General features: G+C 43.3%; 1 protein-coding gene across 8 annotated transcripts in view; it reads left to right on the top strand.

Moving 5' to 3' along the window:
* Positions 1-9,895: 9,895 nt before the first annotated feature.
* The window catches only part of Camsap2 (calmodulin regulated spectrin-associated protein family, member 2), a 79,349-nt gene continuing 62,174 nt past the window's right edge, over positions 9,896-27,070 (top strand). For 5 of the 8 annotated variants that reach the window (XM_087580479.1, XM_087580482.1, XM_087580478.1 and 2 more), the window contains exon 1: positions 9,906-10,718. In XM_087580479.1, the coding sequence (XP_087436605.1) occupies positions 10,580-10,718 (139 nt within the window). In that variant the 5' untranslated portion in view covers positions 9,906-10,579. Of the gene's footprint in view, positions 10,719-27,070 lie in introns of all 8 variants that reach the window. The other 3 variants (NM_001415803.1, NM_001134503.2, XM_087580480.1) reach the window with 2 other exon arrangements.

Raw genomic sequence — 27,070 nt, 5'->3', positions numbered from 1 at the left:
AAATGAGAAACTGATTTCATATGAGGAAAAAGCAAATAAAATGATGAAATCTCTAAAACACATTAGTTAGCAATTAAAAATACAAATGAAAAATATAAACTCTTTTTTTTTTTTCCTTCGGAGCTGGGGACCGAACCCAGGGCCTTGCGCTTCTTAGGCAAGCGCTCTACCGCTGAGCTAAATCCCCAACCCCCAAAATATAAACTCTTACAAATTACTGTTGTATATAAAACTGGTGCGACTGATTTTTTTCTTTTGTTTTTGTTTTGAGACAGGGTTTCTCTGTGTACCCCTGGCTGTTCTCATACTTGTTCTATAGACCTGGCTGGCCTCAAACTCGGGGATTCAACTGCCTCTGCCCTGAGTGCTGGAATGAAAAGTGTGCACCATCATGCCCGGCTCTTTCTCTAAAGCTGAAGGCAGGGACGAGTCAGTGATGTCCGTTCACTAATTTATCCACATCTGAGAATAATAAGTGAAGTAGGCACAGATGTAGCAGATGAACCTGTAAGGGTGTCGGTCCTCACAGCACACACTCATAGAAATGAAATTAGAGAAATATCAAAATAGACGTTAACTAAAAGTGGGTCCTAGTAAGACACGATACATTTACACAATCAAATCTTATTATGGGTTAAACCGATGTTTGAGATAGATGTTTACTCTTATCAAAGGACATCACCGTCCCTTCTTCTGTGAAATGGAGTGTTTGATATGGTAGCATCTCGGTGCAAAAGGAAATGGAAGGACATACAAAGGACACCCTTGGGTATGAAGCCTTTGGTCCATTCTCCCTCCTGTAGTTTCTCTATCAGTATGGACTGTTTTCAGCATAAGAATACACTTTTTTTTTTCCCGGAGCTGGGGACCGAACCCAGGGCCTTGTGCTTGTTAGACAAGCGCTCTACCACTGAGCCAAATCCCCAGCCCCGAGAATACACTTTAAATTATAAGTGTAAACATTCTCTGCTGTAACGAGAAGGCCAAGTTCTAGGGTTTTGGGTTTTTTTTTTCCCCCTTTTTCTGGACTTTATACGGAAGTCTTTTAAGTTGTTTACATGGTTTTTCCTCTTCCTGATGGAAAAGAAAATATGTACTTACTGGGCAACATTTAAACCCAGGTCGCAGTCCTTGTGCGTCCACACCTCTGCTCCCATTCTGGTTCCTTCCTTCCCCCTACATAATTACCTGAAACATCTCTGTGGCTCATACAGAGTAAACAGTAAACCTCGTTTTAAGCAAAGTTACGCAACACACAGGAGTAAGCCCAGGTGAGCCCCGTATGGGACATTGAGGGGTTCGTGCTCAGGCTTGCCGGACGAGAGTGGTGATGTTGCTGTCTGCAGACACCCAGGCATTTCTTAAGAGTTTTTACTTTTATTTACGAATGAATCAAATGTCACCAATTTTATTTACAAGTGGCATTTATTGTCCTGAGTGTGCTCATTTAATTTAATCTAACAAATGTTCCACAGCACCAGTAGAAATCTGCTTAAGCTGATTTAAAATGGATTAACAAAAGCACTCGGGGATTTTTCTCCCATTTTAGAGGAACCTCTTTAGTTTGGGAATGGAAAGGACTCTGCCTCTGCACATCTTTAACCCCCTAGGAATTTTGTTGCTTTGCTTTTCTTGATAATTCCAGCTTATATTTGGGGCAACTTTGTAAAAGCACAGTGTTTCTCAAAGTTATCTCATTTCTCTGAGTGGTCTAAATAAATTCTGTAAAGAATATCATTTCAGGCGCCAGAAGCTTTTGTCTTGTCAAATTTCCTCTTCTAGTTTTCCCCAAGGCCTTTAAATGGACAACAGAAGACATTAAACAGGAAGTTACGTTCCTCTGAGCTAGAAAACTAGGAGGAAGAGAACGGATGATAAACGGAAGTCAGGAGAAGGAAGGCTAATGCTTTGTTTCTGTTAATTCAAAATCCGCCTGGTATCCTAGTTTAAAGATCAAACACCACAAAGAAGTATAGTGGGTCTTTCCAGCTGGAGGGGACTAAATGAGCATTTCCCACAATCCACTGGTGGTTCAAATTCTATTTTAAAGGAGGTCTACAAATGCTTAAGCATAACCCTTCGATCTTGCTTTAAAAAAATTTTTTTTGATTTGTATTTTGAGATACCCAAAGCAGAGAAAAACTCAGCTCTTGCCTTATGACTTGGTTCAGTAGCAACATGTTAGGAATCATAACAATAACAATTTCCACAGCAGATACAAAGTATACACAAATGATTTTTGCTTTGCATTCCTGGGACTGCTTTTGTTTACAATTAGTGAGAAGCATGTCTTCATCTTGTTCATCACCAGAGCAATGGCCTCTGGATTCTGAGGTCTCACAAAGCGATCACGTTTGTGAACGAATGAACCAACTGGAGAGGAAGGACCCCTGTCAACCTGTTTGTTTTGGGAAATGAGGACACACTACAGTTCATTATCTACAACTACTGTTATTTCACAGGAGATGGATATTTTAATAGGAATCACTCACTTTTTTAATTCCCACATAAGGCAGCTATGTTATTCCTGTACAGAAATGAAATCAAACATCTGGGGGTCCTTATGAATTTCGTAACTTCCAAGACCTCCCTGGGTCCTTTAACTTTTCCTTGCTGATTTGTTGACTTACTCATTGATAGTTTCCTAAGTCTTAGGAACCTGCTTCCCCCGTTTGGTGATGGAATGTTTCAATTAAGAAGAGCTACATGACACTTATGTGTGTTCTACTTCATGGTCCTAGAATGTGTGTTAACATTTATTTTGTTGCTGTCTTTGACCTTTTATTTCATTGATGGATGCCTTCACTTACTCAACAGATAGTTTCTGTGACTGGTTATATATTAGACATTGCTGAAGATTATCAAATAGAATATGATCGTCTCTATCTTGGAAAGAGGTGTGTGTGTGTGTGTGTGTGTGTGTATGTGTATGTGGTATGTGTGTATGTGTGTGAATATATATGTATATATGTGCATATGTGTGTGTATGTGTGTACATGTATATATGTGTTTATGTGTGTGTATGTGTGTGTATGTGTGTGTGTGTGTTTGTATATGTGTGCACGTGGAGTGCACACCACAAGAGAACGCTGGTGACAAAAGCCAAGGGCAGGAACAAGAAAGCATCCTGGAAAAGGTGGTACTGAAGCTGACTTTGGAAGTTGGAAAGATTTTGATAGCTCACAGTCTCCAAGGCATCAATGAGACTAGACAAATCCCTCCTTGGAATGATGGACTATGTCATCTATTTTATGTATTCGGGACTTGAGGATAGCTTGCTTGCTTTATATGCACAGGCAAGTGTTGAAGAAGCAGGAAGCCAAAGACAGGCCACTTTTATAGAGGAACCGCAAAGTCAGGACACATTTGGCTCTTTGTCTGGTAAGTAGCAGGGTAGGACAATTCTGGAACCAGACACCAGAAGGCAAAGATGTACACATCAGGGCTGCTGTCCTCCTCATAAAAACCTCAAGGAATTCCTTAATCCCTCCAAGCCTGCATCTCCCATCTGTACAATGAAGCTAATAGAAACACCGTGAGAGTTTAAGATCGAGCTAGAGGAGAGTTGGAATGGGAAAGGCCTGACAGCGTATCTAACCTCACTGAAGTTGGCTGAGGAAGATTAGGGGCTAGCCTGTGACTTCAAGAGAGAGATGGACTGAGAGTGAAAGCCAAAGAGATTTCAGGAATAGAAGAGGGCAGGTAGAAGTGAGAAATTGCTCTTCTAAGACGCGTTCTGTCTGCCTCTCTCTCTCTCTCTCTCCCTCCCCCCCCCCCCCCTCTCTCTCTCTGTTGGCACTCATGGAGACCATGCTGGGAACTGAACTCCTGACCTTTGCAAGAGCAACAAGAGTTTTTAATCTTAATGAGCCATCTCTCCAGCCCTAAAGCGATATTTGAATTGCTTCAAAGGCGTGAGATTAGACTGGAGGAGGCGGGAAGAGAGAGAACACACTTTAAACAAACAAGGTATCATTAGCAGAGTTGAAAGGCCACGTGAGGGATCTATTTTATTTATTTTTTTAAACCTTGTTGAATTTGAAGTCCTAGGACTATTGTTGATAAATGTGTGCAGCATCCTTAAGAAGTTAAAGATCGGGGTTGGGGATTTGGCTCAGTGGTAGAGCGCTTGCCTAGCAAGTGCAAGGCCCTGGGTTCGGTCCCCAGCTCCGAAAAAAGAAAAGAAAAAAAAAAAAAAAAGAAGAAGTTAAAGATCAGGGCTCAGGAGCCGAGATGCGCATCAGCAAACTGTGCAGGAAGAACGGACCATGAAGATGTCATTTTGAAAAACTCTGCGGTGGGCATACACCTATAACACCAGTAATGAAAGGAGGCACAGGACTGAGAGTTCAGAGATAACCTGGGCTACATAGAGAGACCCTGATTCAAAATTTCCCTACCCTAATAGAGTTAACTGTGATACCAAGGGAGTGAGAAAAAAGGAGGCGGGGGAGGGGGAGGGAGAGGAGGAAGAGGAAGGGGAGAAGGCAAACAGGATTGAGTCTTGAGTGATTCCTCAACAGAGCCGAGGAGAGCAAATGAAGGGGTCTGGTGGGCAACAGGGAGAGGGAATTGAGAAGTGAGAGAACCAGGTGCTGACTGGAGGGACCCAGAACCTGCCAGGAGACAGGTTTCGGAACAAAGGGACATTCATCAGTCCTGCATGCCACAGAAGTCAAGGGAACAAGAGCAGGAAAGTCACAGCAAGATGTGATAGCTTGTGGGGGCAGTCTCTGCAGTGTGACAAGGGCAGGGGACACATTTCCAAGAAGCAGGGAAGTGTTGGCTTGAAGAAATGATTAGTTGTTTTGGATAAAGATGCATACGGATCAAAACGAAGCAAAGGCAATCAAAAAGGGGTCCCCTCCTCCCCTTTAACACTTCGTGTATCGGTCAATTATCCAGGCTGCTCTGTATGTGGTTTGTTCTGCACTGCTGGGGGCCAAACCTTAAGCCTCTTGCAGGCTAGAAGCATGTACTACCACTGAGCTACATCCTTGGCTTAAACAAGTATATGTGTGTGTATATATGTATACAGAATGTGCTGTCATCCTAAGGGGTGTGTGTGTGTGTGTGTGTGTGTGTGTGTGTGTTTGTATGTGTGTGTGTATGTGTGTGTTTGTATGTGTGTGTATGTGTGTGTATGTGTGTGCGCACATAGAATGTGCTGTCATCCTAAGGTGTGTGTGTGTGTGTGTTTGTATGTGTGTGTATGTGTGTGTGTATGTGTGTGTGTGCGCACATAGAATGTGCTGTCATCCTAAGGTGTGTGTGTGTGTGTGTGTGTGTGCGTGTGTGTGTATAGAATGTGCTGTCATCCTAAGGTGTGTGTGTGTGTGTGTGTATGCATGTGTGTGTATAGAATGTGTTGTCATCCTAAGGTATGTGTGTGTGTTATATGTATATAGAACATGTATATAGAACCCTAAGGTTCTGTATCTTCCTCCTTTATTTGACCATTTGGTGTTTTAGTGACCGATCTCTCGATAGGCTGCAGCAGACCCTTTGTGTACCGTTTCTTATCCGATCAGTTCTCTACCAGTGGACATTTGACTTGTTTCCATGCAGTTGATAAAAAAGAAAACTCTTCTCAGTTATGGAGAAGCCACTCTAGAGTTCTGAGCCTTGTTGCCTGCTACAGACTTCGCGGGTGGGTTGACTAAACAGCAGGGGCTTCTGTATTCACCCCTCATCTGTAGCATCCTGTGCCTCTCTCCAGACTTCTTCCCGTTTGCATTTGCATCTCTAGCTTGGCTGGAGGAGCCCAGTTCCTGCTTTTTAATCTCCCTTAAATTTCTGCACAACTAAGCTTGGTAAGAAGTAACTACAGCTCTAAAGACTTAACGCGTGAATGCCAGGCACATGACTGATCTCACCTTCATTATAATCTGGGAAGACATATAGATGCTGTCTCTGTGGTAGCTGTTGACACAGGAGTTACCTTAGATGCTGCCTGGGCCCACCTACTTTTATAGCAGTGAATATTTGAAAGCAGAGGAACCGTTCTGGCAACCACTCAGCACAAATAAAGAACAGTGCTGGCCTGGGGGTTTTATGGTAGCCCAGTAATGTTCCAGTTGCCTGCAAACACTCTCACCTGCCTTCTATGATGTTTAAAGATGATGGCCGCTTTACCTATTACCGTGACTCAGGAGAGTTGATTTGCATAAGGAATAAATAAAGGAACAATTTGTTATAGGAATCTGTGGAAACCCCAGTGCTGGACCTGGGAACCTGGAGGTAGGTTTCTCCCTTCTGTGAAGACACTGATTCATGGTGTGGCTCTGGGAAGCTATGTGGCCTCCGTGTGTTTCTGTCATTTCAGGCATACACTAGAACCGGTGTCAAGGTTGATGAGGTAATTCTTGTAAAAGTCTGTTAGTTCTTCAGATGAGAGCCGAAGCTGTATCTAGAAATGACATGGTACAGGTGCCCCGGTCTCACACTGGCTTCTCAGAGGCAGATAAACATCCAACTAATCCTGCTAATGTCATCGATTAACTAAGAATTCCCTCGTATCCCTTTACCTGGTGTGTGTGTGTGTGTGTGTATGCCGGTGTGTGTGTGTGTGTGTGTGTGTGTATGCCTGTGTGTGTGTGCCTGTGTGTGTGTGTATGCCTGTGTGTGTGTGTGCCTGTGTGTGTGTGCCTGTATATGTATGTGTGTGCCTGTGTATGTGTGCCTGTGTGTATGTATGTGTGTGTGTGTATGCCGTGTGTGTGTGCCTGTGTGTGTATGCCAGTGTGTGTGTGTGTGTGCCTGTGTGTGTGTGTGCCTGTGTATGTATGTGTGTGCCTCTGTGTATGTGTGTGCCTGTGTGTATGTATGTGTGTGTGTGTATGCCGGTGTGTGTGTGCCTGTGTGTGTGTGTGTATGTGTATGTGTGTGTATATGTGTGTGTGTATGTGTGTGTGCCTGTGTATGTGTGTGTGCCTGTGTGTATGTATAAGTCTGTGTGTGTCTGTGTGTGTGTATCTGTGTATGTGTGTGTAAGTGTGTGTGTATGTGTGTGTGAGTGTGCGCGCGCGCCTGTGTGTGTGTGTGTGTGTATGCGTGCAGTGCCGGAATTGCGAGCCTGTGTCAGTGTGTCCAGCTTAGGAAGCTGATTCTCCAGCTGCCTGGTTCAGCATCGACTCCTCAGCTCTTGGGAGCTCCATCAATATAGGCTGAGGAGAGAATGAATACCCTTCTACATCTATGCAAAGACAGAGCTCGAGGATGGCAAGGAAAGATGTCTGCTTGGCGTTTCAGGATTTGAGAAACTCGGAAGGGAACATGATAGAGAGGGGAGCAGTGTATGCATGGGAGTAAGAGCCTAGGTGGACTGAGACCTCAGACCTGGAGATTAAAAAGCAGAAGGCCTCTGTACAGCTGGAAGAGCAGGCCCAAAGAATCGCCTGGTTTTGTTTCTGCTTCAAACAAAGTCAGTTGTCTTCAGAAGGCAGAGGAGAGCATTTCTCCTCGACAGCGATAGTCCACAGAGACTTCCAGCCTTAAAAAGGATCATTCTGAAGGTGTCACAAAGAACACCCTATTAGAGTGTCTGCCGCCCTGAAAATGAATCCTCCCTCTTTGTACTCAGGGTGTTTCCCTGTTAATAACAGGCTCCAACTATGACCCCAAGTTGTTTCACAGCCTCCCTCAAAGTCAAAGCTGCTCATTGTTTCAGAGCTTCCCTCCCTCCTCATTGCTAAACACACTCCTTCCCAATTGGGGTCATAGTAATACTATCCTTACTGAAGCTTCACCGTTGTATCGAGGGACAAGCCAGAGCTGCTGCCTTTGTCTCTTCTCTTCCTCATGTAGTCTACTGAGGTTGAAACAGTTTTCAATGGACACATATTTGTTGAGAATACTATCTGAGCACAGTGCTGGGCCAGAGCACAGGTAACACAAAGCCCTATGGTTGGTTTCTAGAATCTTCCATGTGCTTGTAGATTCATATAATAAGAGACATATTTCAGTAATACTTTCTAATTTTTCTGGTCCATAGGTTTCTCTTAACTTGGTATACATGATCTAGAATCCTGTTGAAGTTGGATTCCAGAACATTATATTTAACAGCAGTCTCTAAGACACCTTCCAAGTGCCCCTACCTATGTTTTTGCTGTGCTTTTTTTGTCTCTTACATCATGTACCATATTTATGATATGTTCTCTTTATTTGTATAGGTGCCACCCCCTATCAAAAGAGGCAACAGGAGTCCAGAAAGGTGCCCGAGGAGTGGAGACAGAAGACCTGGGTTTGACTTTGAAGCCAGACTCCAATAAAAGTGGAGAAACCGTGGTCATAGCACTTGATCTCTGTGAGCCTCAGTCCTACATCCAGACTGGGAAGACAATTAGTGCTTAGTTCATCAAATGGATGTGGAAACTAGTTACCATTTGAATGCGTTTTGTCGACCAGTATTTAAATGTTAATATGTTAATTTTTCAAAGGGCCTTGCCTGTGAGAAAACCCCTATTAATATTAATTGAATTACTGAAAAAATATGCCAATCACCCAATGGCATATTATTACTAGTGACTTTTATCCTGCTTGGCATTGTTAGCGGGGCTTATCTGGAATGCCTTATTGGGTTCAGGGAGGAGTGCTTCTGGGGATTAAGCAGAAATCAAAAGGGAGGGGCTTGCTACTGGAGCTGCTCTTTTCGATAGTAGGGACCAAAACTCCTCCCCTCATGTTTCATATGTCTTCCATCATAACGGCTGATGATAATAGGGAGGCCCTAGGTGAACAAAATAAGACAGTTCTGGGTTCAGACTGTGAGTGTGCCTTAAGACTGCGACTTAAGAGGCTTTTCTGAGTCTTAGCTCCCTCATCTGTAAAATGAAAACCCAGGATTACATAATTAAGATCAGACCTGTTAAAATAAGATCTGAGAAATCCGCAAGTTAACCAAACTCGGAGGTAAGTAAAGTAACATTCTCCCTTTGACCCCTAGACATTGACAGAGCAACTACCGTGAGGTTTAGCATCATACAGGTGTCAGAGATCAAGAGCCAGCTTGAAAGTTAAAGATAGTTGGTGGTTGGAATGCAGTGTGACAAGTTATGACACAAAGGACATACATTGCTCTGGAATCAGCCTGGGAGGTGCCTGACAGTTCTGAATGGGAAGTTGGCAGTAAGTATCAGGGAAGACTTTCTGGAGGGAGTGACTACTTGAGGGGGCTTAAAGTCAGAAGGGCAGAGACCACAGTGGCAGATGGCACACAAGTCTGAAAAGGCATACCCATATGGGTGAACGGAGAGGGTTCTGACAAAATGAACTCATAGAAATCTGCGATAAATCGTAATTGTGGATGTTCTTTGTGGAAGGGTTTATGTTTCTTTCTATGAGGAAACAGAAGGCACCCCCCCCCTAAAAAAAAATCTGTCACTTAGAAAACTTCAGTGGGGAGTGTCAAGTTAAAATGTCTTGATAGGAAATTTATAGAGCTTTGGAGAGCTTCAACCCTGGTTAAACCCCATGGGTGCTTTAACTTACTGCATCCCTCCATAATTTCGTGGTCAACCAACTGTAACACCTCTCTCTCAGGGTTACTGCAAGGACTAAATGGGTATGAAGGGCAAGTCTGAGCAATCTGCGTGACATAAGCAGCATTTGAAATAAATATCAATTCTCTTGGCTGAACCACATGTAGCGGAAGGGGAAAGCCTCTCCCCTCTCTTTCTTTCCTTCCCTCGTCCAGCAGTGTCAGCGGCAGCAGCCCAAAGCTGCGGATGTATAGGACGTCCACTCCAGCGGGCACTCTGCTGATTAATGTGGATAGGGGCGCGAAGCTGTCGCGGGCGGCAGAGAGGCTGGGCATGCTCAGTGCGCAAGGCGGCGCAAGACAGCGGCGGGGGCGGGGCCGGGCGCGCCAGGCGCATGCTCAGTGTTCCCATCTGCTCTTTCCATCCAGTGCCGCAGCCGGAAAACCGCAGCGGCGGCGGCGGCTGAAGGGGAGCGACGCGTCCGGCTACGGGAGGGGTAGCGGAAAATACGAGGACAAGCCCGATAAGGCAGGAGCCGAGGGCCTGTGATTTGCGGCCTCCCCCAGGCCGCTGCCTTGGCCGCGAGCTGCGCCGAGGAGGCGGGCGGAGGCGACGGGAGCGCCTGAGAAGCGCCGGGCCGCGGGCGGCTTGCGCGCTGCAGCGATTCTGACGTTTTCCGCGGCGGGTCCCGCGGCCCGAGGGGCGGCCGTGAGTGAGGCGGGGCGTGCGCGCTCCACCATGGCGGGGACACTGTCCGCGACGTGATCGTCCAGGCTGCCCCCGCCCGAGCATTCCGGGCCCTAGCAGCCGCCACCCTCCTGCGAGCCCGTGTGACTAAACGGAGACAAAGGGGAGGCGGCGGGGCAGACCGGGACCGGAGCGAGCGCGGCCGGAGCGAGCGCGGCCGGGTGCCGCCTCACGTCTATGCCCGGGGCCGCCGCGGCTCCCGCGGGCGGCGGCGGGCTCGCGACGAGCACAGCTGAGCTTTTCTGTGCCCGGCACCCGAGAGGGCCGCGACCGGCGCGGACGATCTGAACTCCCTTCTCCGCCACACCATGTGAAGGCCGTCGTCCCTCCATCCCGACCAGCCGCCTTGAAAGATGGGGGATGCTGCAGACCCGCGGGAGGTGAGAAGGACGTTCATTGTTCCAGCCATCAAACCCTTTGACCACTATGACTTCTCCAGAGCCAAAATCGCCTGCAATCTGGCCTGGCTGGTGGCCAAAGCCTTTGGGACAGGTAAGTGGTGTCGTCCCTTCCTCTTCCTCCCGATGCTGTCCACATCCCGGTTTTTGTTCCTGATTCCAGCCCCCTCCCCCATGTGTATCTTCCGGTACAGGTTCAGGGAGATGACGGGAGACAAGCTCTAGGAGAAAGAAAGAAGGCAGCTTTGGTCTTAAACGAGGTGCCCTTGACTGACGCGGGAGGGGTTGACCGGATTCCTTTTATTGGATAGCGTGTGTGCCTAAATTCAGCAAGCAAATTATGTTTTCCCAAAATGGCTTTAATTTGTGATGTTTTCCTTATTAATCCTGCATACATTCCCCTCTCGGTCATAATTGTGATTACCACACCAAGAAATCTGAGTTTATTAGTGGAAGAAGGTAGGGTACTATATTGATTTTGACATTTGTAATGGTGGCTGCTAGTCAGGCTCTATAGGATGAAAGGTGGTCACTGTTGAAGCGCAGTATCTTTTGTAGTCATTCCTATTCCTCTCGGCCTTTCATACACATTCCAAATTCTAGTTAAGCCACCCATTAAAACCAGTTTTAGTTCTCTTGACTGTATGGTGCTCTTTCACTTAGTGTCAACGCGGCATATTTTCTTTTCCAAATGTATTTTGACGTCATAAAATCGGATAAACAACCCCTCCTTACTTTTGAGTTTTTCTTTTTGAAGGAGAAGTGGGTTTTTGGGCCGGGGGTGGGGTGGGGTGGGGTGGGGGACGTGTTGTTGACATAGAAATCCTGTGCTACAGTGGTAATTAAACACTCCCTCTATAACCCAGCCTTTGCCGAATAACAGGAAAGGAACCTCCTGCTGTAATTCCTTAGCTCTTGCTTTAGGAACCCAGGTTGTGGAATGCTTTAAAAAAAAAAAAAAGATTAGAGAAGTTCCTCGGTGCTTGCAAAATGTTTTCTGGATTGTTTGTGGAGGATGACTGATTTCCAGTTTTAGGACTGAGAAAATATGTGGCTTTATTGTTTAACTCTATAACAGGCAAGTGTTTACAGAGCTTGTACATCTAGGTTAAAGCTTAGATGAATTCCCTCACTGTTTGTAAAAGTATTGTGAATTAGTTTAGAGGGAATTTTTATGTTCATGTCTGTCTTAATTTTATTTGAATTCCTATACTTTGATAGAGAACTGACATCAGGAATGAATGTTCTTTTGAACTAATTTAAGTTTTAAATGAAGAATAACAATAGGAAGCACAGATAAAATTAAAATTTTTGATAGGAAGAATAGGAAGCAGTATACTAAATACCCACTTGGAGAACAAATGAAGCGCTTTAAGTATATAGAAAACAGGGAAATTGACATAGTTTCCTGTGTGGAAGCTGGAAGACAGAGCAAAGGCATTTTCTTGTCATCTGAAGTGGAGCGGGCACTTAAAGTGCAGAGGTGAATGTTTTGCTGTTCATTCTCACAGAGACTTCAGAGTAGAAATGCCCTACTTTCTGGATGTATGTCTGGCTGGCCACTGGATTCTGGAGTGTTTGAACACATTGAGAAGTCAGGAAGTTACGGAGTACACTGCCAGTGGGATCTGACTTCATCCAGGCCCTCTGTGGGCCCTTTGCGTTGTTTTACACCAGGATTCACAACTCTGAAGGCAGTGTGCTCCACATTAAAGCTGGAGGAAGCCAGGGCACTTGTTAGCCTGGAGAAAAGGTTCTAAGGAAGCCTTTAAGAGAGTGACTTAACAAATTGAAAAATTCTTTAAAATGGCTGTGGTTTTTTCCGAGAGGGTCTCACTGTGTGTGTTCAGCTGGCCAGATGTCCTCAAACTCATAGCAATCCTCTGCCCTAGTGCTAGGATTAGAGATGTATGCCACCATGTTCCACGTTTGCTTTGCTTTATTGAAAGTCTTTTCTAAAAATCATTTACTTATTTTTATTTTCCGTGTGCTGGTGTTTTGCCTGTATATATGTCTGTGTGAGGGGATAGGGTCCCCTGGACCTGAAGTTATAGTTATGAGCCGCCATGTGAGTGTTGTGAATTGAGCAGTCAGTGTTTTGTTTTGTTTTGTTTTTTTAAAGATTTATTCATTTATTATATATAAGTACACTGTAGCTGTCTTCAGACACACCAGAAGAGGGCATCAGATCCCATTATAGATGGTTGTGATCCACCATGTGGTTGCTGGGAATTGAGCTCAGGACCTCTGGAAGAGCAGTCAGTGCTCTTCACCGCTGAGCCATCTCTCCAGCTCCCATTGGCAATCTTTAAAACATGAAACATAAACTTATATAGAGCAAATAGTAAAAAAGGTAAATTTTTTTAAATCTTTTGGTGCATTTTTATTTGCCATATACACAAAAAAGTTAATAAACAAGTATTTCAAATTGTTTTCTCTTATTCAAATGTTAACCCAACTTTTTAGGATAATGTATGGGTTTTTTTGTTGTTAGAAATGTTTAAAGTGTAGGAATGATTTGTTGTATTACATTTATATATTCTGTGTGTGCAAGAATGTGTACATATTCCCACTTCCTTACCCACGAGAGGACAACTTGCTGGAGCTGGTTCTCTCTTTTTCCCATGTGGGTTCCGGGGCTAAAACCCATGTTGTCAGTCTCGGTGGCAAGAGCTTATACACGGAGCAGTCCTACCAGTGGTCACTTTCTAACTTGATATACAAAAATGATCAGTTTCAGAGCTGTACGTTGTAAAAGCAATTTACAGTGGTTAATGCACAATCAATTGTAGGCAAAGACAAAATTCATTGAACTGTAAAACCAATAAGACACTAACATTGTGAAACCTAGAAAGACGATATAAGGTATTCATGTCAATAATATTCTTGTCCTGAAAAATGTTCCAAAGGCCTCATCTTTTGGGAAGGATGTATTTTCATTAGTTTTTGAAAGACAGTGTCTCATTGAACCTAGACTGGCCTTGAGTTCATCATATGACCAAGAATTACACTGAATCCTGATCCTCCTGCCTCAGTTTCTAGAGTGTGTGCTGGGGATTATGGGTTCCATTCTTAACAGTGTATTTTCTCAGAGAATGCCTTTCTGGTTTTGTGTAAGTGAAGAATGAGTGTGTAGGTGAGTTTACAGCAGCAATAGGTATCCTGGTTGTAAAACAGGAGGTTAAATTGCCTGGTAAGCTTTATTGTGTTTGAAGACTTAACACATTCAAGCAGCCATATAACTGAGATTGCCTTAAATGTTCCTTTAAATCTTCCAGCTGATGGGTACAGAATCTCTTGGAATGGATTTTTCTCTCTCTCTCTCTGTGTGTGTGTGTGTGTGTGTGTGTGTGTGTGTGTGTGTGTGTGTGTGAGAGAGAGAGAGAGAGAGAGAGACAGAGACAGAGACAGACAGAGACAGAGACAGAGACAGAGAAATAGAGGTAGAGAGACAGACTTATGATATAGCCCTGGCTGATCTCAAACTCACAATGTAGAGCAGACTAGCCTAGAACTCAAAGAGATTCTTTTGCCTCTGCCTTCTAAGTGCTAGGATTGAAGGTATGCACCACTATGTCTGGTGCGTGTGTGTGTGTGTGCGTGCCTGCCTGCATGTGTGTGTCTGTGTATTGTGCTGTATAGATTCTTGCTGTGCTATTGCGTGGTTCTAGGTATCTTAGGTTTCATGTGAGTCCTGTCCTGCCCCTTGAGTGCTGAGATTGCACAGACGAGCTATCATGCCCACCTAAGCCTCATTTTGTAGTGACAGGTTATCATTTTAACTTTAATATCTATATTTTCATTGTGTGTGTGTGTGCGTGTCTCTGTGTGTGTGTGTGTGTGTGTGTGTGTGTGTGTTTACATGTGTGCATGTGCCTGTGAATGCCATGGGCCGACAGATCCTCATGCTTTTGCATCAAGCATTTAGCACTTTTACTTAAAGACAGAGCCATCTTCCCAGCCCTCATTTCCTAGTCCATCTAGTTAGTGGTATAAAATCATTTGCTGTTGTAAGTATACTTTGTTACATATCTGTTACATACCAGCAGATATTGGTAAAGTCCTATAGAAGTCCCGACTCTTAGATATTTACAGAGACTGTTAGAGCGTTGGGTAGCCATGAGGTGAAAAAAAGACTCAGAGCAGAGGCCATTTGGGATATTTTTGCAAGAGTTCAGGCAAGACATGATGAGGGCTCAAGGTGGGGTGGATATAATAATAAATCTGCTGTATTTATTGTTACTGCGTGTCATACACTTCACACATGGTACCTTATTTTAATCCTCATGATGGTCGTAAGAGGCAGAAACTATTAATCATCCCATTTTTACTGATGAGGAAAATGAGGCTCGTGGGTTTAGGAGCTCATCCAAAGGCATCAAAGTAATGGAACTGGGATCAGAACCAGGGAAGTCTGACTTGTGTGTGTGCTCTTTTTTTTTTTGGATCTTTTTTTCGGAGCTGGGGACCGAACCCAGGGCCTTGCACTTCCTAGGTAAGCGCTCTACCATTGAGCTAAATCCCCAGCCCCATGTGTGTGTGCTCTTAATAGTTAAGAACTATTTTATATGTGCCAAAGGGATGGAAAAAAAGCAAGTGACAGAAGCATTGCAGAAATAAGTGGGTGATTGCTTAGAAGAGTATAAATGAGGGTAAGGCCACCTGAGGATTCACGGAAAGTGAAACTCGGAGACTTCTTGACCAGGAAGGTAAATTGTGATACCAGTTAATGGAGAGGCAGATGTTTTTATTTTATTTTATTTTATTTATGGTTTATTTATTTATTATGTATGCAGCGTTCTGCCTGTGTGTATGCCTGCAGGCCAAAAGAGGGCACCAGATCTCTTTATAGATGGTTGTGAGCCACCATGTGGTTGCTGGGAATTGAACCTCTGGAAATCATTGCTCTTACCCTCTGAGCCATCTCTCCAGTCGCCATGTTTTTATGTTTTTGAGCTAAGTATAAGTCCAAGTATGTTGTCAGGGAAGTCCAGGAAAGTGGCTAGTCACAAATAAAGCTCAGACTGCAGTATGGCTCAGAAGCTGGGTCTAGAAGCAACAATTTGCCGTTCTGTGGATAGCAACACATAAGTAAGGTTATAAGGATTGTGGAGGACGAGAAGAAAGTTGAGGGCAGTTTAGCAGAGTGAGTGCTTAAATGGAAGCAGAGGCAGGTCAGTCAGAGTTAAGAAGCGTGTTGTGGAAGTATATAGGGCAGTGAGATGGCTCAGCAGGTAAAGGCCCTTGATTTAATTTGTCTTAGCACTTGAGTTTGGTCCCTAGGAACTACAGGGTAGGAGGAGATAACTGACTCTGGCAAGCCCTCCTGTGACCTTCACATACACAGCAGGACACAAGCCTCTCCACCCCAAATAAATAAGTAAATAAGTAAATAAAGGACTGAATAAATGTTTAAATGTTTTAGAAGAAAAGATATTAACCCTAGAGCCCTGGGAGGAAAGGTGGTTTGATAAATTGGTTTTAAGCTAAGGTGAGGTCTAGCTGCAGTATAGCAAGGATAATCTGTACAGTGGGAACAGTGCCTCAGAGCATTTTACATAGTTTTTTGTTTAGTTCTGAGAACAACCCTATGGAGCAGACAGGTTATTTCTTCACCTACGTCTCTGTCTCGGTTTCCCAACTGTAGAGCTATTGGTCAGATAATTCTTCGTTCATCAGTGTGCTTGGTTTTTGTTCAAATGCTAAGAGTATTCTCTACACCTGCTGGGAAGTTGGAACGCACTGCCAGCTTTACATTAAGGTGCAGACAATATCCACAGTGAAAGCAAGAGGTTAGCAAGTATAGTGCTTTTCCTTTTTTTGGTAATAAAAGAAGAAACAGGCATTGAAAGGCCCCTTAAATTATCTTTGGCCACCCAGATAAATCTAGTGAAAAAAATTTCCTTCCCACCCAGACCCTGACCTAGTCAGCTTTGTTCTGTGCAAGGTGGTAGCATCAGAGATCACTTCCAGAAGCTCTCATGCAGTACCCTTTATGTTATATGCATAGTACCATAAAGAAAAATGAGATCTTGGAACTAGCATAGAAAATAGGTTTGAGAAAGGCTAAAAGTTATGATGGATGGGGAGGGGAGCATTGGATATTAGAGCTGGTGAGGACAAATGAGGGGGTCCGTGGATGTTAGAGCTGGTGAGGACAGACAAATGGGGATCCATGGATGTTAGAGCTGGTGAGGACAAATGAGGGGGTCCGTGGATGTTAGAGCTATGAGGACAGACAGTTGAGACTAGGTTGGAAGTGGGTAGGAGGTCATTTCAATTGTAGTTAATGGAAAACCAAATTCAAGTTGACTGACAATAAAGAGGATTTATTGGTTTATAAAACTACAAGGGTCCTAAAGTAGGATGGATTTGTATTTGAATTGAGTGGGTACTTACTTTGTTTTAATTCTTTTTCCTTCATTCTTTTAGCTGTACCTTTCATCATGAGCAGATCTTTTTTTTTTTTTTTTAAATGTTTTTTTTTCTTTTTTGGTTCTTTTTTTTCGGAGCTGGGGACCGAACCCAGGGCCTTGCGCTTCCTAGGTAAGCGCTCTACCACTGAGCTAAATCCCCAGCCCCATCATGAGCAGATCTTATTCTCTGGGTGTCATGGTACAAAATAGTTGTAGGTGGTCCAGGCCTTAACCAGAAACCACAGGTCAGAGCCCTTCTCTAATTATTACATGAAAGTTCTGCAGTCTTTCCTTGCCTTTTTCTTAAAACCATTTGATGGTATCTCGTCCATGTACAGTAACAGTATACTTTTTGGACTCATTACCTCTGAAGTCATGAACTTGTGGCCAGTCTTTTTTTTTTTTTTTTTTTTTGGTTCTTTTTTTTGGAGCTGGGGACCGAACCCAGGGCCTTGCGCTTCCTAGGCAAGCGCTCTGCCACTGAGCTAAATCCCCAACCCCCACTTTTGGCCAGTCTTGATCGCTCTGGAAACACTTCCACCCTCACCAAGAGTCTGAAGCAAATCTCAGCTTCTGCTTTATCTGTTCAAAGCAATGTAACTATCTCACTGTCATCACCACAGGCCCACCCCATGGCCAAGCATTAGCATTTCTTACTGTTTCATACATTCTTTTCTGTTGTTTAGTTCTTGTTGGTATCTGCAAGACATCCCTGAGCTTTAAGGTTTTTTGTTTCTGTTTTTCAAATATGTAAACTCTGTCTCATTTTGTCTTTCTTGCAATTTGCTTGTTGGAAAAAGCAGACTGTTCAACAGATTTTCTCGGGTTTCAGCTGTCTCCTCCTCAAAATGAACCCAAAGGCCTCATTATCCTCCAGGGAGACACTTGCACATCCATGCTTATTACTCATGAGAGTAGGGAAATGGACGCACCCTAATGCTCATCAACAGATGGGTGCTGATGACGGTGTGGTACACATACACAGTCGATGTTACTCACCTTTAGCAGAAAGGAATCATGAAGTTGGTAAAGAAAAAAGTGGGTGAGTCAGGGAAATATAATACTAAGTGCAGTCACTTAGACTCAGAAAAACAAAACTCATACTCTTCTACATGTCCATTCTAGCCTGTAATGTATGCATGTAAAAACAACCCCCCACCATACACACACGTGCACATACACACACACACCACACACATAGCTGTAAATGTAGGACAAGCCTAAAAGTCTGGAAAGGCGTCCAGAGAGGGTAATATTAGATGAAGGAAGTATGGATGGTGTGCAGGACACGTGGAATATGAAAGATGAAAAGAGTTTTATAGGACACAGCAGTCAGGAACGGGGTAGCACGGGGGTTAGGGGTGGATGAAGGATGGAGAACCACAAAAGCGCTCAGTCCTAAAGTGTTGTAATGGCCTTTAACCTGTTACATGCTGATAAGAAGAAATCTTGGATTTGTTGTTTAGAGGCAGAGTCTTATGCAGCCCAGTCTGGCCTCATATGTTTGTAGGCAGGAATGACCTTTATCTCCTGCTTCTCCTGCTTCTCCCGCTTCTCCCGCTTCTCCCGCTTCTCCCGCTTCTCCTGCTTCTCCTGCTTCTCCTGCTTCTCCCGCTTCTCCTGCTTCTCCCGCTTCTCCTGCTTCTCCTGCTTCTCCCGCTTCTCCCTCCCAGGTAGTAGCTTTGTAGGCATGTGCCACTGCATACATGGCTTAGTGAATTTTTTTATTCTTTTTTTTTTTTCTTTTTCTTTTTTCGGAGCTGGGGACCAAACGCAGGGCCTTGCGCTTGCTAGGCAAGCGCTCTACCACTGAGCTAAATCCCCAACCCCGAAATTTTCTATTCTTTAAATCTCCAAAATTATTTAACAAGTATCTTTTTGTCTTCTCTGTTTCTAAGTTGATAATTAAATTTAAAGAATTGATTACATTCAGATTTTTTTTTTTAAATTGTATACTGTGTGTACTGTGTGTGTGGCTTTTGTTTTAACAGGTGACACCTCATATCTGGGTGTGATTCTGTCATGATGTCTTCTTTTGGTCATTGGAATGCCCCTTTAAAAATGAACTTCTCTGATTGTTTGGTTGCTGCAAGTGCTATGTGGGAAATTACACTCATGCATTAATAACCTCTAAGCACACACCAGCAAGCTTACCCCAGAGGCCTTGGAACAGAAAGCAGACAAAATAACTTGAAATGCTCACATGCCATGACTTGTTAAATCAATTTACAGAAAGAAGCAAAAGGAAAAAGATGAGTTAGTTAATATACTCAGGACAAGGTGGAAGCAGGAAAAGCCATATTCCAAATTCTGTTATAGACAATATTTTTATGCCCGCCTTTTCTGCCACTTTAGCTTTCCCTGCTGTTGATATGGGCATCAGGACAAGAGTTGGAATTCCAAGGAGCCCCTTAGGGAAACAGAGGCCACTGACACAGACTATCTTTATGAGAGACACCAGAGGAGAGCACATCCGCCTCAGTTGGAGCTCACCAATAAGCTTGGTTACTAGTTAGGAATTTTGTCTGCATTGGGTAGCAAATATATAGGAATCATTGCTGGGTGAGTGGATTAAAGATTCATAAATGTTAATTTTTATAGACCTTTTCTCTCTGTATATTTACTGTATCATAAATATTAAGTACCATATATACATATATATCTGTAGCATGAAGATTCAGTATCAAGGTGCTTCATGAACATTAGGGTATCTTGAGTTTTTCCATTCTCTCTGTTGTATATATACCCCTAGGTACTTCAGTACATTCTGTTAGCTCTCTGCTTGCTAAACTTTTTTCTTACTTGAAGTATTTTAATACATTTCACCTATATTCCACAAACTGCAAACTCACTCATTTTTTTATAATAGAATTGAACAGTCTTAAGGTAAAGGCACATTTGAGATATAGGGAAGGCAGGATAAATGCTACATTCTTTCCTTTTTTCCAAAAAAGGGAAATTGAACCAAGTTGAGTGAATCACTGGCCCCTGGGACTCTAAAGGGTATAAAGGATAGGAGGAAAGAACACCGCAGCGTGCATGACCAGAGTGTGCAAAGACTCTGTTGTAGACAGAACTTGGTTCCTAGGAGCCAGTGTAGCTGGCAGAGATACGATCACTTTTTTCTTGCAGGCAAGAGGAAGGATTTTAATCCTTAGAGAAGGAAAAATAATTGAAAATCCTTGGGATGGGTGGGGTCTGTGCCATGATTGAATTTGCTTATGTGAAATAAGCAGTTTGAATTTGACATTTTATTTCAATGAATTAAATGTGTGTGTGCATATGTGCAGGTGCTTACAGAGGTCAGCACTATCTTGCTCTATTGCTCTTCACCTTACTTTCTGAACCTGGAGCTCCCTGCTTTGGCCATGCTGGCTTGACATCTCCCCCCCCCCCCCCATCTATCTCCTCCGTACTCACCCACCCTGGCCCCAGGCACTGGGGTTAGAGGTGTATGCTGCCGTGCTCTGCTTTTTACATAGGTGCTGGAGATCTGAACTCAGGTTCCGTTGCTGGCATGGCAAACATTTTACTCACTGAGCTATTACTGACTCAGCCCCAAATAGGGTGTGCTTTAGAGGGAGGGCTTTAGAGTGAAGATGGGAAGATAGAACTAGCGATAAATGTAGTAATTGAGATGAACAGTGCTGATCACATGGACCAAAGAGATGTTAGCTGACATGGTAACGAGATCCAGGACTGGCTTCTGAAAGTTTCTGAGGGCTGGGAAGGAAATTGAGTGACAACTCGTAGGTTTCTGGTTTGTACAGTTAGGTAAATACTGTAGTTCATTGATGCATGAAACTCTGAAAGGTCTTCCTTCCCCTCCCTCTACACAAATGCACATACATTATATCTGGATATGTGTTGTACTTGTATGGATAAATACAGACACAAATATATGTGACATTTTTTTATTTGACTATGTACTTGGGGCATTGTACCCTGATTTGCCACTAAATATTCTACTGTATCTTTTAAAGGTATGTTAATTCTCTTAGATAATCTCCATTAAGAGATCAGGAAATTAACTATGATATATTTCCTAGTGTACAGCCCATATTCAATTTTGTTTCAGTGTTAATTATTTCTACATTTTCTCATGCATTGTATTAGTGTGTTTAAATTCACTTTTAATCTTTAATAGTTCTGTAGTTTGTCATGACATGAACACTTTGAAACTGTAAACACAGGGCTACACGCTGAGCTGAGCATCAAGCCTTTTCCCTAGGCTTTATGTTAGTCCTTGCCAAACTACCTTACAATGTGTGCCTGGTAAAAGCAGCCAGTTTTCTCCGGGAGTTGCCTGGCTCACTTCTTCCTGTGCATTGCTTCTCAGAGCTCTGGAATGCTGGGCCTTCCTTCAGCAGATGTCTTCCTCCACCTTGGCTCTGAGTGACCAGAATGGTGATGAGGTCCTGGCATGGGCTCTGGCTGTGGCCCAGTACAGGAATGCCTGGACTGGAGAAACAGGGCCAGAGATCTCCTCCCTCTCTGAGGCTGATAGAAACGCAGTAGCAAGAGACCATGTCCCGTCTTGTATTCTAGCCTCTTTGACTTTCTTTCTTTTTCAGCTTTTCTCTTCATGCATCCCTCTTATGATTCCCACGACCACCTGCAGATGTGCCCTGTTCCTCTTTGCATAGAACCATCTCTGCTTTCCACAGGGCCCTTGGCAAGAGCTTCTCAGCCCCTGAAGACTAGCCAATAGCCCCAGAGGAACCATGTTAACATAGAAGAAATTGTCCTTACCCACTGCTTTCCTCCCAAGGCCATAGCGACTCTTATCTGTTGTGACGCCAGGAAGGTTTTTGGGTTGGGGTAGAGAAGTGGTAGCTCCTTTCCCCCATTATTCTTCCGTACGTGAACCTTCAGTGTTGATTTTTTTTTTATTAAAATGCATTTTTGTCTTAGAAGAAAAAATGGGATAGTTAATTACAAAATGTCTCTGACTTGGATTTTTCCAGTGCTGAGGTGATTGAAGTTAATACAGATCTGGCAGAACTACCACAAAGACATATGTATTCTCAGTAAATCAGATCGCATGGCACATGGTGTTTGTTTCACTGTCAGAGATGTTTGTCATGCTCATCTGCCGGCCTACTCCACTATAAAATGAATTCTTTACAGTTTTTGAAAAAGATTTAATTTTCTTTTTTGTGTATGAATGTTTTGCCTGCATGTATGCCTGCACACCATGCATGTGCCTCTTACCCCAGAGGAGGTTAAAAGAGGGCGTTGGGTCCCCAGAAGTGGAATTGCAGATGATTGTGAGCTCCCATCTGAGTGCTGATTCAACCCAGGTCTTCTGCAGGAAACGCCATATGCTCTCAACCACTGAGTCATCTTCCCAGCCCCACCTTTCCCCCATTTTTAGTTAATAATTTATAGGGATTTGATTCCATAAGCTTGTACCTACTATTTTAGCATCAAGTAATGATTTTGCCTGAATCTATGTAATGATTGATTATTGCTATCTTTCTCACTTATTAGTTGTCACTCTATTACAGGGCATACAGTGAATTATAATACTTTATTGTTACGCATTTTATTGTAACTCAAATTGCCCTAGGCTTAGCCAGTATGATTCCTTTCTGTTTGGATCCTATATCCCTTGACATAGCTGCATCACTTACAGTATCTCCTTCCCCATGACATTCATGCTCACACATATATATTACATGTATGTTTACGAAGATGTCCAAAGCTAGCCTGCACTTTATCTGTGCCAGGTTTTGGTGGGAAAATACTAGAATCTAAGATACAGTTTCTAGGTTTATTGCTTGTGGAATGTTAATTCAGCAGAAAGCTAGCACACAGAACATATAGCTACATGTTTCTTTCTCCAGTATAATATGTTTTAACTACATTGTTTGTATACAGACACTTACCATTTCATACAACACAAAAATTTCTTCTAGTCTTCCTCATATTGTAACTCCTTGGTCATAGAGAATCCTGCCTCCTGCTGTGTTAGTGGCTTCTTTGTGGCGGGGAAGTGAATTCAGTTTGTTGGTGCTGCTATAATGATGTGGTAGGTAAAAGAATTCAGGTCTCAGGTAATGGAAGGGGGACTTAAGCTTGAGAATGCCGCACACAAGACCTTGTCTCAAATCCTTTGGAGCTCTCATGCATGGTGCTATCTCACTCAGCCGTTCTATAATTAAGATTGTTTTTGCTTTTATTCTGGAGTTCAGAAAAAATGAAACATTTTACCTGTTTTTGCCCATTTCTTTTCTAATATGTTGTTTCCGTTCATTTTTCAAAAAATATACAATTCCATTTTTGAAAAGTAATATATAGTCCATTATAATCTGTTTTAAATCTTTCTGTTAGGTATGGTGGTGCTCACACTTGCCATCCCAGAACTTAGGACACACTGTCACCTCCCACTCTTTGAAATCCCAGTCCTGACCTACCCACAATCCTTCTGACCTCCTGCCCACCCCTCCTTTCTGTGAGTCCTGTGCTCCCATTCGTTTTATACGAGTTGATGAGTTTAACTAGAACCATCTGTGTGACAGGGATTTCAAGCTATTTATTGGAACCTCATGGACTGACTCAATGGCATATACAACTAGAGACAATGTCTGTTCTCCCAGAATCCATGACTGACCAGGGAGGGCAGAGCCCTGTGAGATAATGTGTTAACAGGCCCAGTCTTGTGCAGGCAGCTCCAGCTGTGGTGAGAACATGATTGCATTGGCTGTGCTATGCCCAGAAGATGGCTTTCACAGCCCTCTGTCCTGTCTTCTAGCTCTTCCACCTTTTTACCCCTTCTGTGATGTTTCCTAAACCTAAGTAGTGGTTCTCAGCCTGTGGATGGAGCCCCCCTGGGGAGGGGTTGAACAATCCTTTCATAGGAGTTGCCTGCGACCATTGGAAAAGAGAGATGCTTATGACTCGCAACAGTAGCAGACTGTAGTTATGCCATAGCAATGACAATAATATTTTTGGTGGAGGTCACCACAACATGAGGAACTGTATTAAAGGGTCCCAGCTGAAGGTTGAGAAGCACAGCCTTAGAGGGTACCAATGTCTTCAGGGCTGAACCAGTTCGACCATCATCACCTTGAGCAGCCACGTCTCTGTAGTGACTGTTGGTCACTGTAAAGAGCTTTTCTGACTGAGGCTGGAGGCAGCCTGTAGATGTCAGCAGCATGGTATGGGACAACTTGTTTATTCCTGAGGGGATGGAAAACATCTTTTTAAGTCGTATTTGAGGCAATCTTTGTTTTTTGTTTTGTTTTGTTTTTCGAGACAGGGTCTCCTCTGGGTAGCCGTGGTTGTCTTGCCCCAAGGCATGCAGCTGGAAATACAGAAATCTAGCTCTAAATAGGTAATGGGCTGAAACATAGCTTTGATATTCCAAGATCACAAGGGCGGACGGTGGAAGATGCAAGGCCTAGGGGCTGCTTTTACTTTATTAAGGCATATCATAAACTTCAGTAGTCTACCTTGAAAACAACTCTGGTACAAAGAAAGGAGACAACATAGAATAAAGCAAAGACTGCTTCAGATGAAGGCAGGTGTGCTGGTGCACACCTTTAACCCAGTGCTTGGGAGGCAGAGGCAGGGGATCTCTGAGTTCAAAGCCACATGGACTACAAAACTTGCTAATTTTTAGCCTATTACTTATTTAGAGCTAGATTTCTGTATTTATAGCTGCCTGTTTTAGGGCAAGATAGCTTTTTAAGTTTATCTGTTAAACACATATAAACAGGTTAGGATTCATGTTTAGAGCAATGCCTGACACAGTGTTCTTAGTAAGAATAAGTATTTACTTGTTATTTAATCTGTTACATTAACCTACTTATATGTTTCACTAAGATTTTCACTGTGTGTGAAATGTATGACTGAGTGTGAAACCATTACATAAACACTACATGGATGCGTAGATAAACATGTACACCAGCTAGTTTATGTCAACTTGACCAAGCTAGAGTAATTTGGGAAGCAGGAACCTCAGTTAAGAAAATGCCTCCACCAGATTGACCTGGTGAGTCTGTGGTGTAGCTTGATGGCTGACTAATGCAGGAAGGCCCGGCTCACCATAAGCCACATTACCCAGGTGCTCTGAGGAAGCAAAGCTAGGCAAACTGTGAGGGACAGGCTAGTAAGTAGCACTCCTCCAGGGCCTATGCACCAGTTCCTGCATCTAGGTCCCTGCCTTGACTTCCCTCAGTGGTGAGCAGTGGGACTGAAGACAAATAAACCCTTTCCTCCCCAAACTGCCTTTGGTTGTTCTATCACAGCAACAGAACCCTAAGATCGAATGGCAGATAAACTTGCAATCCTGGTCACTCGCTAGCTTTTTGGGTTTGTTTTTTGTTTTTTTTATTGGTCAGTGTTTAGATGCCAAGATTACCTATATTAATCATTTCTACTGCTATTTTAGGAAATAAAATATTCGTTTATACATTTTGTAACAATTGTTTTAGTGTGGTTTTTCTGCTATGTTAACAGCGTATGTTTAGGTACTCTGATACTAAAATATAGTACTAGTACTGAAGTCTGAAGTTTACAGTGCTGAGCCCTGTGTTAAATTTAAATTTGTCTCACTACTGGGTGGATAATGCAGCTCAGAAGGAAGGAAGGAGTTTTTCAATTATTAAACATGAATGATATTTTTAGATGTCTCCAAAATCCCAACTTTATAGATTCGCTCTGACCTCTTTTAGAGTCCTATATTTTCTGCTGCTCACTGGGTATTTCTATTTGGATATTTTTGCTATTGTTTCAAACTTAACATGTCTAAATCTGAGCTTACTCGCTTTCTTCTAGAATTAGTGCACTTCTGATGTTCATTTTTCTATAATGCTACCACCCTTTCTGTATTGGTTACTGTCTTAGTTAGGGTTTTATTGCTGTGAAGAGATACCATGACCAAGGCAACTCTTTTTTTTTTTTTTTTTTGGAGCTGAGGACCGAACCAGGGCCTTGCGCTTGCTAGGCAAGCGCTCTACCACTGAGCTAAATCCCCAACCCCCAAGGCAACTCTTATAAAGGCAAATATTTAATTGGGTCTGGAATACAGTTTCAGAGATTCAGTTCATTATCATGGCAGGAAGTGTGGCAGTGTGGGCAGACATGGGTCTGGAGGAGCTGAGCTTTATGTCTTGATCTATAGGCAGCAGAAGGGGACTGTGTTCCACACTTGGTGTTGGCCTGAGCATAGTAGAGACTGCAAAGCCCACCTCTCCGGTGACACACTTTCTCCAACAAGGCCACATCTACTTCAACAAGGACACCTCCTAATAGTGTCCCTATGGCCAAACATTCAAATACATAAGGCCCATTCCTATTCAAACCACCAGTTACTTTTCTTTTGCTGCAATAAAATATGGTATGCTTCCAGATGAGTAAGAGTTTATCGTGGCCAGGAGGCAGATAACAAGTGCAGTAGGAACAGGAAGCTGAGAACTCAAATCTTGAATCCCTATCACAAAGCAGAGAATAAACTGGAAGGAAGTAGGAGAGGCCTTTTTTCTCTTAAAGCTTGTCCCAGTGACATATTTCCTTCTAAATACCACTGGGGACCAAGGGCTCAAAGAGTCTGTGGAGGACATTTCTCAATCAAGCCACTATACTTTATGTCTAACCTGGATCTGATCATCTTTGATTATCTTGATCTCTGCTGTATGCCTGGGTACTTTCTGATGGTTTTTAGCAATCTCATGTCTTCTTTGTACTCACTACTGTCTGTCTTCAGATTTATTTCCTTATCCACATAAAGTAATATCTCATCAGTCTATGATTTTTATAGTCATCGGTATTGAATGAAAGATTTTAAACAGAAGATCTTATGTAAATAGCAGTTGTAACTTCTCCTCAGTAACTTCAGTAGTCTCAGCAAAAGGGGACAAAGACTGGTGCAGGGGCTGAGAACCTCAAGGAAGAAGGACCAGATTAATTAGGCAGTCTCAGTTCTTGCACTCGGTAGCTGTAAAACCTTGGGCAAAGACTTTGTCCTGTCAGATGATATTGGCAGCGACAGCAGGTGCATTTCCTGACTGTGGTAGGTTTAAGA

Source organism: Rattus norvegicus, chromosome 13, assembly GCF_021556685.1.
Source record: "Rattus norvegicus strain SHRSP/BbbUtx chromosome 13, alternate assembly SHRSP_T2T, whole genome shotgun sequence".
Classification (NCBI taxonomy): domain Eukaryota; kingdom Metazoa; phylum Chordata; class Mammalia; order Rodentia; family Muridae; genus Rattus; species Rattus norvegicus.
This window is presented reverse-complemented; position numbering and strand designations above follow the sequence as displayed.